This window comes from Orbicella faveolata, unplaced genomic scaffold, assembly GCF_042242905.1.
Source record: "Orbicella faveolata isolate gen_17 unplaced genomic scaffold, um_ofav_v1 contig_34, whole genome shotgun sequence".
NCBI classification, from domain to species: Eukaryota; Metazoa; Cnidaria; class Anthozoa; order Scleractinia; family Merulinidae; genus Orbicella; species Orbicella faveolata.
Window position 1 is genome coordinate 8,692,765 of NW_028301563.1, and position 14,908 is coordinate 8,707,672.

General features: G+C 38.3%; 1 protein-coding gene and 1 long non-coding RNA gene across 3 annotated transcripts; both read right to left on the reverse strand.

Moving 5' to 3' along the window:
* Positions 1–5,898: 5,898 nt before the first annotated feature.
* On the reverse strand, positions 5,899–14,739 carry LOC149104600 (uncharacterized). Its single transcript, XR_016201256.1, has 3 exons — positions 14,536–14,739; positions 7,574–7,695; positions 5,899–7,244 (listed from the first exon to the last, which is right to left on the reverse strand). It is a non-coding gene; the product is annotated as an uncharacterized LOC149104600 (long non-coding RNA).
* Positions 11,408–13,462, reverse strand: LOC149104601 (uncharacterized). 2 transcript variants are annotated; one of them, XM_089270834.1, is made up of 2 exons: positions 13,231–13,287; positions 11,408–12,815 (listed from the first exon to the last, which is right to left on the reverse strand). In XM_089270834.1, exon 2 carries the CDS (start codon positions 12,745–12,747, stop codon positions 11,482–11,484), a length of 1,266 nt encoding a protein of 421 aa, XP_089126960.1. In that variant the 5' UTR covers positions 12,748–12,815; positions 13,231–13,287; the 3' UTR covers positions 11,408–11,481. The 2 variants fall into 2 exon arrangements, with proteins under 2 accessions (XP_089126960.1, XP_089126959.1); XM_089270833.1 differs by having other exon boundaries at positions 11,408–13,462.
* Positions 14,740–14,908: the final 169 nt, after the last annotated feature.

The window sequence follows — 14,908 nt, forward strand, 5'->3', positions numbered from 1 at the left end:
ATATTTTCAACCTTAAAACGAAGCAAAACACCGATCTCAGAGAACTGATCGATCGAAGGACAACGCAGCCCGATGGTGATGACCACTGACCAGTTACTGTGACGTCAAAAAACGTATTTCCGCGGTGCCGTCACGCTCCCTCAAGCATGTAATACTGAGCCCCTCCCAGGGGGGGGGGGGGGGTAAATGGATGTAACATACGTACCCTGCTTCCAGTTTAATCTCATCCGATCATTAATAAATCCCCTTATCACTAATTCCCATCTGATAAGTAAGTAGGTAAGCAAAAACCTTTAACTAAATACGATGAGATTAAAAGTATTGAGCCCCTCCCAGGAGTTTTAGGGAACAAGGGAACTGGAGCATGTATTTTCAGGGAACAGGGGATATGTTCAGTTTATTTTCAGGGAACAAGGGAACTCTTGAGTAGATTTTTGGGAACAAGGGTACACCAATCCATTTTCAATAATATGTTGTTTTTTTTTTTAACTTTCCGAACCCCTAAAATATAAAATCTATTACGGTTAAGGTTGAACAAAAATCTATGTGCAGTTGTATTTCAGGGGAATTACCTTAATAATAACTTTCATTCATGCCTAAACTACTTCGTACGTTAACGAAGTGCTTACATAGAAATCTGTTAATTTGGAAAGCATAAAATTAAGACGCCATCACACTACGAGGGAGAAATATAAAAACGTAACCATCGCCGGACATTTTGGAATTGTGTTTGAGGAAAACTCGGTCAGGGAAACCACATGATTATCGTAACGTCGTCATTTTCGAAAAGCTCCGTTTCAAAACGTTTTGGCTTTTTTGAAACTAAGTAAATACAAAGATGGCTAATTGACGCCGATTGCTCTTGCCTGTAGATAACGACTTAGGTGTATTGACCACGTGATATGAAGTCCTCATCTCAGGCTTTCAAAGGAAACGTCCTCAGATGTAAGATATACCCTGTAAGTCCCATTATCATTGCTTCGACATCCTTGAACTAAGTTACAAGGCTTTACCTTAAAAGAATAGCATAGATGAAACTCCTATATTAGCTACATACCAGTGAAGCAAGTACGTAGAGGAACAGGTAGAGGCTTTTTCTCCACCCTCCCCCCTCCCCCCGTTAAAAAAAGACGGCCCGTTCCTATTGAACAACTGTTTATTAATTGAATTTATTTGCCTTACAAGACATAGACTTGCATGAGAGACAATAACTGAGAAATGTCTTAATTGTAACAATTTCTTACCTTAGCAGGGACCAGTCACCTCACAAATGATGGGCATCAAAACCTCTCTGGTTTGCTTTTGGTTAATAAACCTGCAATGTCTGGCAATTTTTTGTTTCAAATCGTATGTTTACTCAAGTGCTAGCTTGGCATCCTTCACCAGAACAGTTGAAAAGTACTCTATGGCAGCATCTATACCCAGTACCCTCATTGGCACCCACTCCCGTTCCCGTAGCGTGGCTGCAATATCTCTAATAGAGCAGGAAAAGTTGGACGAAGCCAAAGAAAGCCTTGCACAAACAGCTTTGACATTATCTCTTGGATATTGGAGGAGGAGTGGCTTTGCCCGTGTCGGAGAAAAACAGTTGACTGCGTCAAACACAGAAAGAAATTTCGAAACACCAAAGTGTGAGGTGAAATAGTACCTTGGACAAAATAGAAACACTCGCACGCTTGGCACTGTGAAAAGTGTCGGTCTCTTTGGTGGCTCGCCATTTGATGGCCACCTGATCCTTTCTGCCGCCGATTTTAAAGTTGCGCAAATAGGTGGGAGTAATGAGTATGAATTCAACTGCGAAGATTTGATTGCCGCTCGGTCATCTGCACCTCGTCAATTCCAAACTTCTCAGCTATCAATTAAACTCCATCGATCGAAACCCTCTTCTAACCACGTTTGCTTAAACCGTGAAAGAAACCCAGAAAAAAAGGTAAAATTTTTGGAAGTACTGGTGAGGTCTAGCTCTATGCTTATATCTGTGTGAACAAAGAAAAAGACCGTTAGTGATCAAACAATGATGCACAGTGAACTGAATATAAGTTAACTTTACAAGTGGTTGTCTCGTTGCACTATTATCGGAAAATCACCTCGCAGAGGTCTCTGTCGGAAAATGCCTAGTTGCTTCACCTACATTAGTCCCATGGTGTAAGTAGGCGGCAGTTTTCACCTGGTCCTTGCCATGCTTATTTTTTATCCGTTGTATTGTTCAAGTCATATTTGTGTGTTCTTGGTCCAACACAATGACGGTTCTTATCACGTGATTAATTAGTCGTTCTCCCCAGAATACAAGACCCCCTGAGAATTCCAGTTCGCGTCATTGATCTAGAGTAGCTACGTTTGCATCGAATTACTTCCAGTTTCGGGTTCCGTTATCAAATGGCATCACCGGAAGATTTCTTGATCTTTGCTAATTAAATCAAACTGCTATTTTGTTTTTTGTTTTTTTGTTTGTTTGTTTTTTTTTTCTGCAAAACAATCTTCCATCTCAATGCCGGTGAATGGTGTAGAATATTGCCTTCCACGTGTACTTAAATAACTAAATAATAACTAAAATAATAACTGTACTGTTAAATGTCAATTCCTGACTGGACCTGAAATAATTCCCAATTCTAAACTTCTTTCATGCCTATAATCACACATCCCGACAACCCTACAAACGTAACTGATAAGAGATTCCCGAACAATCAAGCCACTGACGGCAGATCCAGCATGTTAAAGGGAAATTGCATTAAAAACGATAAGAGCGCAATTATCATCATTCCGTTTAGCATCAGAGATCGGCCAACAGCACGACGAAACAACTACAGTTCCTTAGCAACAAAGACGGAATACTTTTAAAACCCGTGTTCCTAAGCCGAAAAATCGATCAGAAGCATGTTAAAACGCAAGCAGCTGAAATCATCAGTCACAATGCGGTTCAAGCGATATGGACTATATTGGTTACACACCGACATCTACAACGCGTTGCACAGCATACCTAGCTTTTTTAACTCTTCAATTGAGAAACACATACTCGTGAAGCGCAGAACGCAAAACTGAATTTAATTAGCAACTATACGGTACTCAAAAAGTGCATGCCGAAACAAATTATTACAGTGTCTCACTAAAGAAATGTTAATAATCAACGAACACCATCCTTTGACCTACGAACAGACTCTATCCTCACCCTTTCCTTTCCTGTTAGAAACATCGCAACGTCGGACTACTTGATTTCAATTGATATTTCTGCCAAATTTAATCGGTTGTTTATAACAGTTGCCACCTGCACGTGCTAATGTGAGATCATTTTTTGTCCGTCTGACAAATGTTATATTCTCATTCATGGTGATTTGTAGTGGTTTCCAATACGCATTGCATCTCTAAGTTCTGTGCCGGCAAACTACCAATAGTAATTAGCTCGAGTTGTGTTTTTTCACCAAACGATTCAAGTAACTCTCCTGATAATCCTGATAGGTTAAGCTCGTACCTGTTCTTGCCTATATTAGTTTGACCGCGTTATGACAACAAGCCCAAAGCTTTCATTAGAGCAAGTAATAAAACAACTGCTAAGCGCCTTGACAGACCTGTCATGTACGACTCTCAGATCTGAATTAACACAACTGCAGCTGCAGTCTATTTGAATTTTAATATTGTGCCCAATATTTTGCGCCATGAAACCTTCAAAGTACATTTAGCTACTCCGACATGGGCTTCCCAACACATTATCGAATCTGTTTTCTTCTTTTTTCCCTCAAAGCTATTTTGAGCTGTTTGGATGGTAAGTCTTGTAAATGTTGATCTGTTTTCTAATAATTTATTACGCTAGAGGCAAGATACGAACTTTTAAGCTTCATTAAATGAAGTTCCCTCCAAGCCCCCCCTGCGTTAATGCCTTCAAAGCATCAGCTAGACAAGCCGCTATCGCTTTTATAACGCTCTTAAAACATTTTTGCGGGTTTTTGAGAGTGGGGTCTCTGTAATTCTCGATATTATAGTTTGTCTCGCCCTTTAAGGCTTAAAAATTATCTTGTCATAATTACTTGTTATTCTGGTGTAGTAGGTCGCCAAACTTCATGAATCTTTTGACGACGAAAGTTTGACATCAGTTATTCGCGTTACCTATCATTTTCCTCTCATAAAATCTTCTTATTTAAAGCGAAAGAATATTTTTCTAGAACAATGTCTCAGTGGGGAAACTTTTTTTACGCGAATTTTGAAGGAAAACGCAATTGATCGTACAGGTGAGAATCTGGAAAAAAATTTGCACACGATATCAGAACACAGTGCGTGAAAATTATATTTGAATATGGAATTCTTTTAAGTATTCGATAAGAACCATACAACGGTTAAAACGTTTAACAGCCCGAATTGACTTCTCTTTATCACTTTTTATCTATTCTTGTGTATTTTTTTGCTTTTTACGCCACATTTAGAGGGTAAAATGTTTAATTCGCAATTCAGTCGTGATAATTTTGCAACAGAGAGGTTTTCTTTAAAGGTGTGACATATAGTAATGGACTGTTTATCCTGCCGCTAGAGGATTAAAAAGTATCTTAAATTGTCAAGAAACTGTCTTTTGTTTAAACCAACTTGGCAGGATTAGAAAAACTTTAAAAAAAATGAGGAATAGATCTCCAAATTTGACGACGTTTAAATAAATATATCTGGGAATAATTTGCGGGATTTATTGTTGTGCAAGGACCTTTATGTTTCCATGGAAATCATAATTTAGCCGACATATATGTGTTCCAAATCTTGATATCTCATGTCTTAATTTAAAAAAACCAAACAAAAAAAAAAAACTGCTTTTACTTGTTTTTCAGTTGTTCTTCGCCTATTTTCTATGTTTTAGAAACATGGGCAATAAAATACTGATTAAATTAGGCGCGAAATTTCAGCATTCTTTCCATGTACGTGAATGAGAAAAATTGTTACGGCAACGGTCAGAAGAAACCAACGAAACCCAGTGGATTTTTAAGATTCCAAACCGTTTTTTCCCGGTCCCGGAACCAGTTTTTGTCCAATATCAAAACCGTTTTTTTTCCGATGCCGAAACCGATTTTCGCCGCTATCAAAACGGGTTTTTTTGCCGATCGTAAAACCGATAATTACTGTTCTCAATACCGGTTTTAGGATCGGCAAAAACTGGTTTGCGATGGGCAAAAAACAGTTCTGGGATCGGCAAAAAGCGCTTTTGATATCGGAAAAAACGGTTTTGAGGAAAATCCAGTGGTTATTGCAGAACCCAAAACCAGTTTTTCTCGGTCCCAAGACCAGTTTTTCCGATTCCAAGACCAGTTTTTACGATTCCAAGACCGATTTTTGCTGATATAAAAACCAGTTTTTGCCGATTTAAAACTGGTTTTGCCGATATCAAAACCAGCTTTTGCCAATCCCAAAACCAGTTTTTCTATTTTTTTTTCGATCTGAAAGCCGGTTTCTGTCTTGTATGAAAACCGGTTCTTGCCGATCTCAAAACCGTTTTTGCCGATCCCAAAACCGACCGGTGTTTGCCGATCTTAAAACCGGTTTTGCTGATCTTAAAACCGATGTTTGCCGAATCCAAAAGCGGTTTTTGCCGAATCCAAACCGGTTTTTGCTTATCCCAAAACCGTTTCTTCCCGATCTCAAAACCGGTTCTTGCTGATCCCAAAACCGTGTTTTTGTTGCTGAAACCCGAAACCGGTTTTTGTGCTACTCAAAACCGGTTTTGGCGATCCTAAAACCAGTTGTCGTCCAACTTAAGACCACTGTGTTTCTGCTGGTTAGTGAGTGATAACTGAATAGTGAGGGGACCTGAGGACAATTTGTCACGCACTATATTATATGATAATATATAGATTTAGCCGAGCCTAAAAGTGGAACTCCTCAGTATTTTTTCGGAATGCTGTTACTAATGAAAATAATCGAACATGTATGTGAGGTAAATTGCGAACTATTTAATAGTTTCAGCTGGAAATAGGATCACATCAGCAGATCGAGGTGTAAGATGGTGTGATTGTGAAATATAGAGCCATTTCAAGGATTTCTGGGAAGCCACTAAAAATCTTGATCACATAACAGAACTGTCTTCTGTGCTTTTTGGTGACATTTCCTGTTCTTTCCTACCTTATTCAGAAAGACAAGACATTGTTATTAATCATTATATTCTTTCTTAGTTAACATGGGGACTCCCACACAAAAGAAGTTTAAACATTTTTTTGCTGTGGGGACTGATTGAAATGCAGCGGTTACAATACTCAGTCCCTAAATCTCTACCAAATGAAATCTCGCAAAAATACCAAAATAGTATACATATGTGAAAAGTTGGAAAGTTTTGTTTTCTAACTTGTCCCCAAAGATACATTTAGCCATCTTCACTTTTGTCTGGAGTCTCCTCCTGCTGAAAGGGTTTGCAATAAGCAAAATCACTCTCGCATGAATGGTAATTGTGATATTTTTTTTTTGGTGATCATGAATACTTGCGTAGGCTTCTAATAGTAATTTTATTATTCACTTTCCATGTGATTTGTTCTTCTTCTTGACTGAGATTGTGGACTACAGGAGCTGTTATTGGGTTCCATTAATTAATTTTGCTATGATTAAATTATACCAAGAATTATAAGCAAGCTAAGAGTAAGTTATATTATGTACATGTATTTTGTCTGCACTACACAACCAAATGCACTCAAAGGTTATCAGGCATGGGTACATTTGTCAGAAGAGCCCAGCATATCCAAGATATGTTTTGATTGACACATCAATTAAGATCATTTACAGCAAAATGGATAAACAATACATCAATATCCTACATGCACCAAACTGGACATAGGGGTTACGAGGCAATCATTTAAACAACAGATTGAAATAATTTATAAACAAGAGAACACTATTTGTACAACAGTAGAGAACAAATTAGCCTTATTGGACGTTGCGAATGGCAAGGCTGTCTGTCTCCATTTCGTGTTGGCAAAATATTAATTTATGCCATGTCCAATGCAGATTATCACAAAATTGATTTACAAACACGATAAATATCACTTTAAAGCCAAAAAAGCAATTATTTAAATAAACCATGAGTAAATTATCTCTAAGAAAAACTGATTAATTTAACAGGCACCTTAAATAATTAGTTAATATATGTGTTTCTTAATAATGTAATACAGTGTATCTGTCACAATGTTGCAGCCATGATATTACAACACACAGGATGGGTTGCAGAACTCAACTTCTAAGCCAGTTTATTCAATGACCTTGGTGCAGAAATTATAATCCCATCAAGTTGTCTGTAAATACAGAGAAACCAAACAAATCATTGCAATCTTAAGTAATAAATTATTGAACTCTTTTGCATGTATGTACGGTGTATGTTCCATTAACATTGGGGATCTCTCAGAAGCTGCATCCATCATAAATTAATTTGTTCCTGCATGCATTTGTTTATAGAACTTTTCACACTTTAATATCTCTGTGATCTAGTGATAGTGATCTCTGTGTTCTACAACAATTAGTACACAAGAAAAATACACTCAGTAAGATATTGTTTACAATAAAAATCAATGCCTATAAGCAATCATAAGGACTTTAAATTTATATTTCTTCAGAAATATCTCACCAGGCCATGGTTGCTTTGAAAATCTTTGATGTCTTAATACAGGCTGCCCATGTGTAAACTGTTCATATATTGAATGACAGGAACAGACATGTAATCATACTGTAGCTGCTACTTGAACACCACTGTTATTCAGATAAAAACATATCGATTATAATTTATTATAATCTTTACACACAAACAGATGACATTCCTTTCTTTGATATACAGTGTACTTCATTGTTAGTTGTTTACTCAGTGTTAGTGAATCAAATGCTAGGGGCTGGTACCCCCGGGGGGGCACTGCCATATATGGGCTATATAGGTATGTGCCGCTGTGAAGGGTATGGTTTTCAAGCAGTTTACTCTAGGATAGGGTATATAAATCAGAGCGTTTGGGTCTAGAGTAGGATATCATTTTCACAAAATTGACTAGTTGGTTGAAGATTTTAGTTAGACTAAGGAAATCAGGAATTGCCACTCAAATATAAAAAAATCAAATCAGCAAGTTTAAATTTAGGCAAATCTATGGAGGCCCGTTCTGGTCAAAATTGTAGTAATAAAATTGCCCCACAAGTCAGTTTTTTCAGTCAATGTTTTACTTTTTATGAGCTTGCTGTGTATTTTCATCGGCGGTACAAATTTCTTTTTCGAGGTGTTTGCTTATTTTTTTTAGCAGCCTGAATTATTTTAATTTAGTCAGGTCAAATTTTTTGTGGGTACTACAAACGAATTTTTTCGCTCGTACTGCAAATTATTTTTGACTGGTACTGCGAATTATTTTTTACTTGTGGTACTGAGAATTATTTTTTCATTGGCGCTGACAATTATTTTTCAAGGTATCGTGAATTTATTATTTGGCCTACAATACATTGCGGGCTTGCGATTGAGGGGGACTGGCTCGAGTGTTTTGACTTACTAGGCGGCCATTTTGAAAATTGTGCGAGTGCTATCCAAAAGAATGCCAAGGCGAAACATTGTCAGAGAAAGAAACGAAAGAGGTTTTCACTTTTTCTTACAAAATTTGAAAGGAGTCGTTAGTGTGTGCGCAAGTGATGAGGTTTTCTGGACCGAAGATTTAATGGAAGAGACTACGCAGCGGCTGCAAGACTCGTACACAACTCTAACCCTTATTGAGCATGACATGACTTCCCAAATGAGCGATCCCCTTCTTGAACATGTGCGTCGTTTGAAGAGCAATGTGCAATCTCTTCAAAGACTTCTCGTGTCTTGTGAAACTACTGCATCAAGTGCAGAGAATTCTGTTTCATTTTATCCTCAACCAAGTCCAAGGATGGAGGGTCAAGGACCTGGAAGATCGGCCTTGAACATAACGAAAGAACAAATAGAATATTTGCGTTCTATACATTTTTCATGGGAAAAAATAGCCCAGTTGCTTCACATAAGTGTATCAACGCTTCAAAGAAGACGAAGGGTGTTAGGTATAAGTGATAATTTTGAACAATATTCAGACATATCTGATGATGAGTTAGATCAAATCTACAAAGAAATAACTGCAGCTGATACAAATGTCAGCAATGGTGGATTTCTCACACCAAATATTGGTAGGAGACGATTTATTGGAGCCTTGAGGAGTAGAGGGTTGCGAGTTCAACGCTGGAGGGTGAGCAACTGTTTACGACGGTTAGACCCTGTAGGCACTGCTTTAAGATGGCGGTTGGTAATTTATCGTCGAAAGTATAATGTTCCAACACCCAACTCGCTGTGGCACTTTGACTCGGCCCACAAGCTTATCCGATGGAAACTTATAGTCCATGTTTGTATAGATGGATTTTCACGTTTGATTACCCATTGCAGGTGTTGTGACAATAACAAAGCTGAGACTGTATTAAGACTTTTTGAGGAGAGCACAAAAACCCATGGGTTGCCATCAAGAGCAAGATGTGATTATGGGATGGAGAATGTTCTTGTTGCCCAGTTCATGTTGGAAAGAAGAGGCTTAGACAGGGGAAGTATTATCACAGGATCATCTGTTCACAATTGCCGGGTAGAAAGAGCTCACAGGGATGTTTATGCTGGCGTCCTGTGTTTTTATGCAAAGTTATTTGACGAAATGGAAAAAACTGGTATTCTTGACCCTTTAAATGAACTGCATCTGTTTTGTCTTCATTACATATACTTACCAAGAATCAATAAATCTCTTGAAGAACTTGTTGATCAAATGAATCAAAGGCCAGTGTCAACAGAGCATAATATGTCCCCTCTCCAGCTGTGGACGAGTGGCATGCTGCAAAACATGAATTCTCAACACACTGCACTTACTGTAGATGAAATGGAACAGTATGGTGTTGACGCTGATGAATCAGTTACAGTGAGCGATGAAGATTACCAGGTACAGATTGATCCACCAACCTTTGTGCTCACAGAAGAGCAAAGGATGCAACTGCCAGATCCCTTTCAAAATGACCATAATCAAGGTCGGAACAATTACCTTAATAGTGCCGAGCTCATGACATTATTCCTTTTCAACGAAGAAGAAACTTAAGAATAGAAGTCACTGATGGAAAACCCTGTTGATGTGAGCTTTTATGTCTGCTTGCAATTTTGAAAACTAGGATTTCTGTGTCAAATAATAAAAAACTCCGTTTGTTGCTGCTTTTTGGAGGAAAGATTTGAACTCAACCTAGATTTTGACTAGACCTTAGAGAAGGTAAAGTGCATTACCCTAAGTGCACTGAGCCAGGTTATTACAAAACAGTCATTTTGTGTCCTTGGGACACTTTGCAAAATTGTATCCCATGATGAACAGAGGGAGAAGTCAGATGTATAAGAGTCACAATAGAAAACCTACTTTGAAAGATTAAAAAATCATCGTGTTAACACCCACACCCTCCACCTCCCCTCAAAACAACTTGGCTTTTGTACCCATTTTACAGTCACCATTCCATGTTTTCTAATGACAGGTCTGTAGTTCTTCATTCAAAGTGCACTCAATAGCTCCCACTTTCATTTTTCATTAACGTTAAGAGTGGTAATGACCTGGATAAGTTGTTACACAGTTGCCTCTTTTATCTTCTTTCTGATTCTTTTGTTTGTTTGTTTGCCACAAACAAAACCCACACCAATGAACTAAAGTAGTGAACACCATCAGAATATGAGAATTGAAACCATTCAGGAAAACATTTTACAGTTCATCAGCCTGAGTTCTATAGCCTATTCCCTGTACTAAGAGTGGGTATTTCTCCCATATAAAGAATTTCCCTGAAAAAAGAGAAAAATGATACTTGGGTTGATAACATAAACATTTTATTAAAGGAAAGTAATGACAAAGTTAAGTAACAAATACCGGGTATGAAAGTAAACTTTTGCTACCTCTTCCCATAGCTGTCACTAAAGTATTGAGGTACATGTATCAATAAGGCTGGAGAAAACACTATTTAGAGATCTCACTTGAATACATACAAAACTGATGCAAAGCACCATTACTAAACCCAACCAGTTGCAAAAGCTAAGTTGTTAAAATGGAAACCCAAGAATGAGGAATATCCTAGATTGAAGCAGGAATATCCTAGATTGAAGCAGGAATATCCTAGATTGAAGCAGGAATATCCTAGATTGAAGCAGGAATATCCTAGATTGAAAACCATTTTCTGTCAGTTAACTGAAAACTGTTCAAACTCAACATGGCCTGATGTTGTCATGAATAATATTATCATTGTTTAACATGACCACTGAAACATTTGTGATTAACAACATCATGTTCAAGGGACAGACTTCTTTCAATCGAACTTGACTTCAAGGTTCAAGTTGTTGTAATGTAAAAACCTTCAAAACAAACTGTCACCTTTCTATAAATTAACTCTTGACAAAGCATAAGTTTCAATTCAAGCTTGTAATCCTCATTTCTGAAAAGAGCCTTTTGGTAACAGATATAATAATGCTTAACTCTACAATAACATTATTGGAATCTGTTAAATAATTCCAAAGTATGTGCTACCAAAAGCATAGTCATACAGATTAAAGAGTATGTCATCTGAAGGAAGACTGACTGTGCTGCTTGGAGATGGGAGATGCAATGTATTAGTGCAAGTGTTTGAAGTAGGGAGGAAGCTCCCACTGCTGGATACAAATCTGATCTGCGGGGAAATGGAAAACCCCAATGCTGGCTCCTCATCTGCGCCACAAACAAATTGCAAAATGTGATTAAGGGTTAGGGTGGTGGATCCAGTAACCCTTCTCCCTGAAGCAACTTCTTTCACGTATTTGTAAAATGCGGCATATACTTCTTTTTCATACCTCTTAGTATTGGAACCCTCCTCTGCAAACTTTGGTTCCAACAAATGGACAAGATTCCTCACATTGAGTTTGCTAGAAGAGGGCCTGAAAAGGTATGAAAACAAAGGAAGCTTTGCCATCAGTTGCAGGACTCCAACTTTACGTAAACCATTTCGTAGGTTGACAATGCAGGGGGAATGCTCAGATGAATCATCAATAAGTTCTTGAAGTTGTTCCTCAGACAGAAAGCTGGGAATTTTCCCATTGTGTAGAACACTTAATCCCATTATTATACCAGACGTATAGTAACGTTCTGCAAAGTCCTCGATGAGTCCACTGTCAAACAATTTTTCTTTGATTTCTTTGAGAACTAACCTGAAAAACTCTTTTCTAGGTCCCCCCAAGTCCTGAGCTCCCTCTCCCATAAAATATACCTCAAGCCTTAAGTTGTCAATTAATGCTACTTCAGCTAATGCATCTTGAAAAACATGGTCCCTATCTATTATTATAAAGTTGGTCTTTCCTTTTAGTTCTGTTGAAGGGTCAACTATGTCCAACTGCCTTCCATCTAAAATGTGTTCTTGGGCTTTCTTCAGGATGTCAACTGGATTTTGAAATCCCTTACATTCATCAATAATATTGACAGTAATGTTATCAATGATTCTCAAATAGTCAGCCTCACTGAGAGGCTCTCCATTATCTACAGGTTGTTCCTTATTAGCCGCAGGTTGTACTACATGTTGTTCTCCATTGCCTCCCTCTTGATCATCTACAGTTATGGCTGCATGTTGTTCTCCACTATCTCGCTCTTCATCATCTGCAGATTCGACTGCATGTGCCTGTTCCTCTGCATGTTCCTCTTCCTTATGTCTATTTGTATTTGGCCCTTCACAGTTCATAGATTGCACCTCATCTTGTACGATGATGCTCTCTTGATTTACTTCTGACATGAAATCATCCATACTCCTTTGAATACCACTGTCCACCTCATCAGGGTCATCTTCGACCAGTAAACGCACATACACAGCACCTGTAGAAGCAATGCTTTTCAGCAAAATGTTTCCATTGATCCTCACCCCTGAAGCCAATGTCGGTTTCACTAGCGTTCCAGAGATATTCTTCACGAATTCGAACTCAATGTATTTGCATTCCTCTGGAAACTGTGCTTTCACTTTATTGTAAAGGGTTTTTTCATTCCACCCTTTGTCAATTGTAAATCCACTTATAACACGATTTCTACGCTGGAGACTGACCTTTTCCTGGCGAGTTGTTGGTGTTTTTTCACACTGTAAACCCACAATAATAATGTCTTTGATGGCAAACTCATTCGATGGACGGCCAACCCTTTGTGTCGAATTAGAGCAGCCTCTACCGTTCGAAGTAGGAGCAGAACTACGATGAGTTGTTCCTTGCATACTCGGGAATCTTCGGTGCAGTTCACTTACCAAACTTCCTGAACTTCTAGAAGAAGATCCCGATTCTGATCCTGACGGAAGGGCACTAGAAGCAGAACCAGAAGATAATGGACTCGAAGAGGAAGAACTTCGCTGATTACTTGCTGCCGCAGTGTGAGTGGAGTTCACTAGCTGAGAAATTCGACTGATTTCTGTTATAGCATTATTGGCTATCTCACGTATCTGCCGTTGAACAGATTTATCCATCTCCAAATATTTTCAATACAATTAAGAGATGAAACCTCAAAGATGGCGCGAAGAAATCGAGCGGGAAAGTACTCGAGCCAGTCCCCCTCAAATCGCAAGCCCGCAATGTATTGTAGGCCAAATAATGAATTCACGATACCTTGAAAAATAATTGTCAGCGCCAATGAAAAAATAATTCTCAGTACCACAAGTAAAAAATAATTCGCAGTACCAGTCAAAAATAATTTGCAGTACGAGTGAAAAAATTCGTTCGTAGTACCCACAAAAAATTTAACCTGACTAAATTAAAATAATTCAGGCTGCTAAAAAAAAATAAGCAACCACCTCGAAAAAGAAATTTGTACCGCCGATGAAAATACACAGCAAGCTCACAAAAAGTAAAACATTGACTGAAAAAACTGACTTGTGGGGCAATTTTATTACTACAATTTTGACCAGAACGGGCCTCCATACAAATCAGCCTCAACAGTCTCGATAGATGGGGGGATTTGGGGAGTTTACTCTAGTATAGGGTAGCAAAATTCAGCTGAACTAGCTCTAGTATAGGCTAAGGGTTCCAGGGTACAAGCGGCAAATCCCCACCCAGAAATTCCCAAAGTACCTCCCCCGGGCTGGTACCCCAACTTTCACAGTGGCAGGCTCTGCCCTGAGATGCAAAGAAAACTTACTAACTGAAATGAGCTTGGCGACTTGCTTTTGAGATCAAATGCAGTTTGCTTTAAACAAGAAACTGGAACATTGCAAGTTACAACAATGTGCCCAGTCCCAATCAAAGGGCCATCCAGGCTGTTTGGTTGTACATATAACTGTACAACTGCATATGAGTTCAGCCTCCAAAAGAAAATCAGAGTTTGTCAGGATAAATACTGATGTTCTTGTTTACTACATGTAAATCTGAATGTGCAGTACCAGAAGATATTCACACCCAACACCCATTCATGGCCAGTCTTCAAAAATTCCAAATTAAAGTATCAGGAAGATAGAGCTCTAATAGAGAAAAAACCTCCATGTGGGGTATGAATCTTTTCTTGAAGAAAACAATGTCTGAGAAATCATTAATTACAAAATAATGTTTAAGAAATATCTTACCTGGTAATTCCAACTTTCAGAAAATTTTGTAATCTAGACTGTCTGGCCACTTCATATATTTGACAAGTTGACACTGGGCATGTTTGTCAATTTGTGGGCTTCAACATCACATTACAATAGTAGCATTGGTCAACTAAAAACAGCATAATTTGGTTAATTAATATACACTGTACATCATTACGTTGAAATATTGGTGAAGATCGTTGCACACCAACAGATACAGAATCATCACAGATATGATATGATATTCTTAACCTCTCTGAAATTTCAGATTATTCAAGATTAATATGCACATACATCATTAAGGACAACCCTAAAAAACTGATTCCGGAAACCGGAATCCGGAACTGGAAACTAGAATCCTGAATCCAGA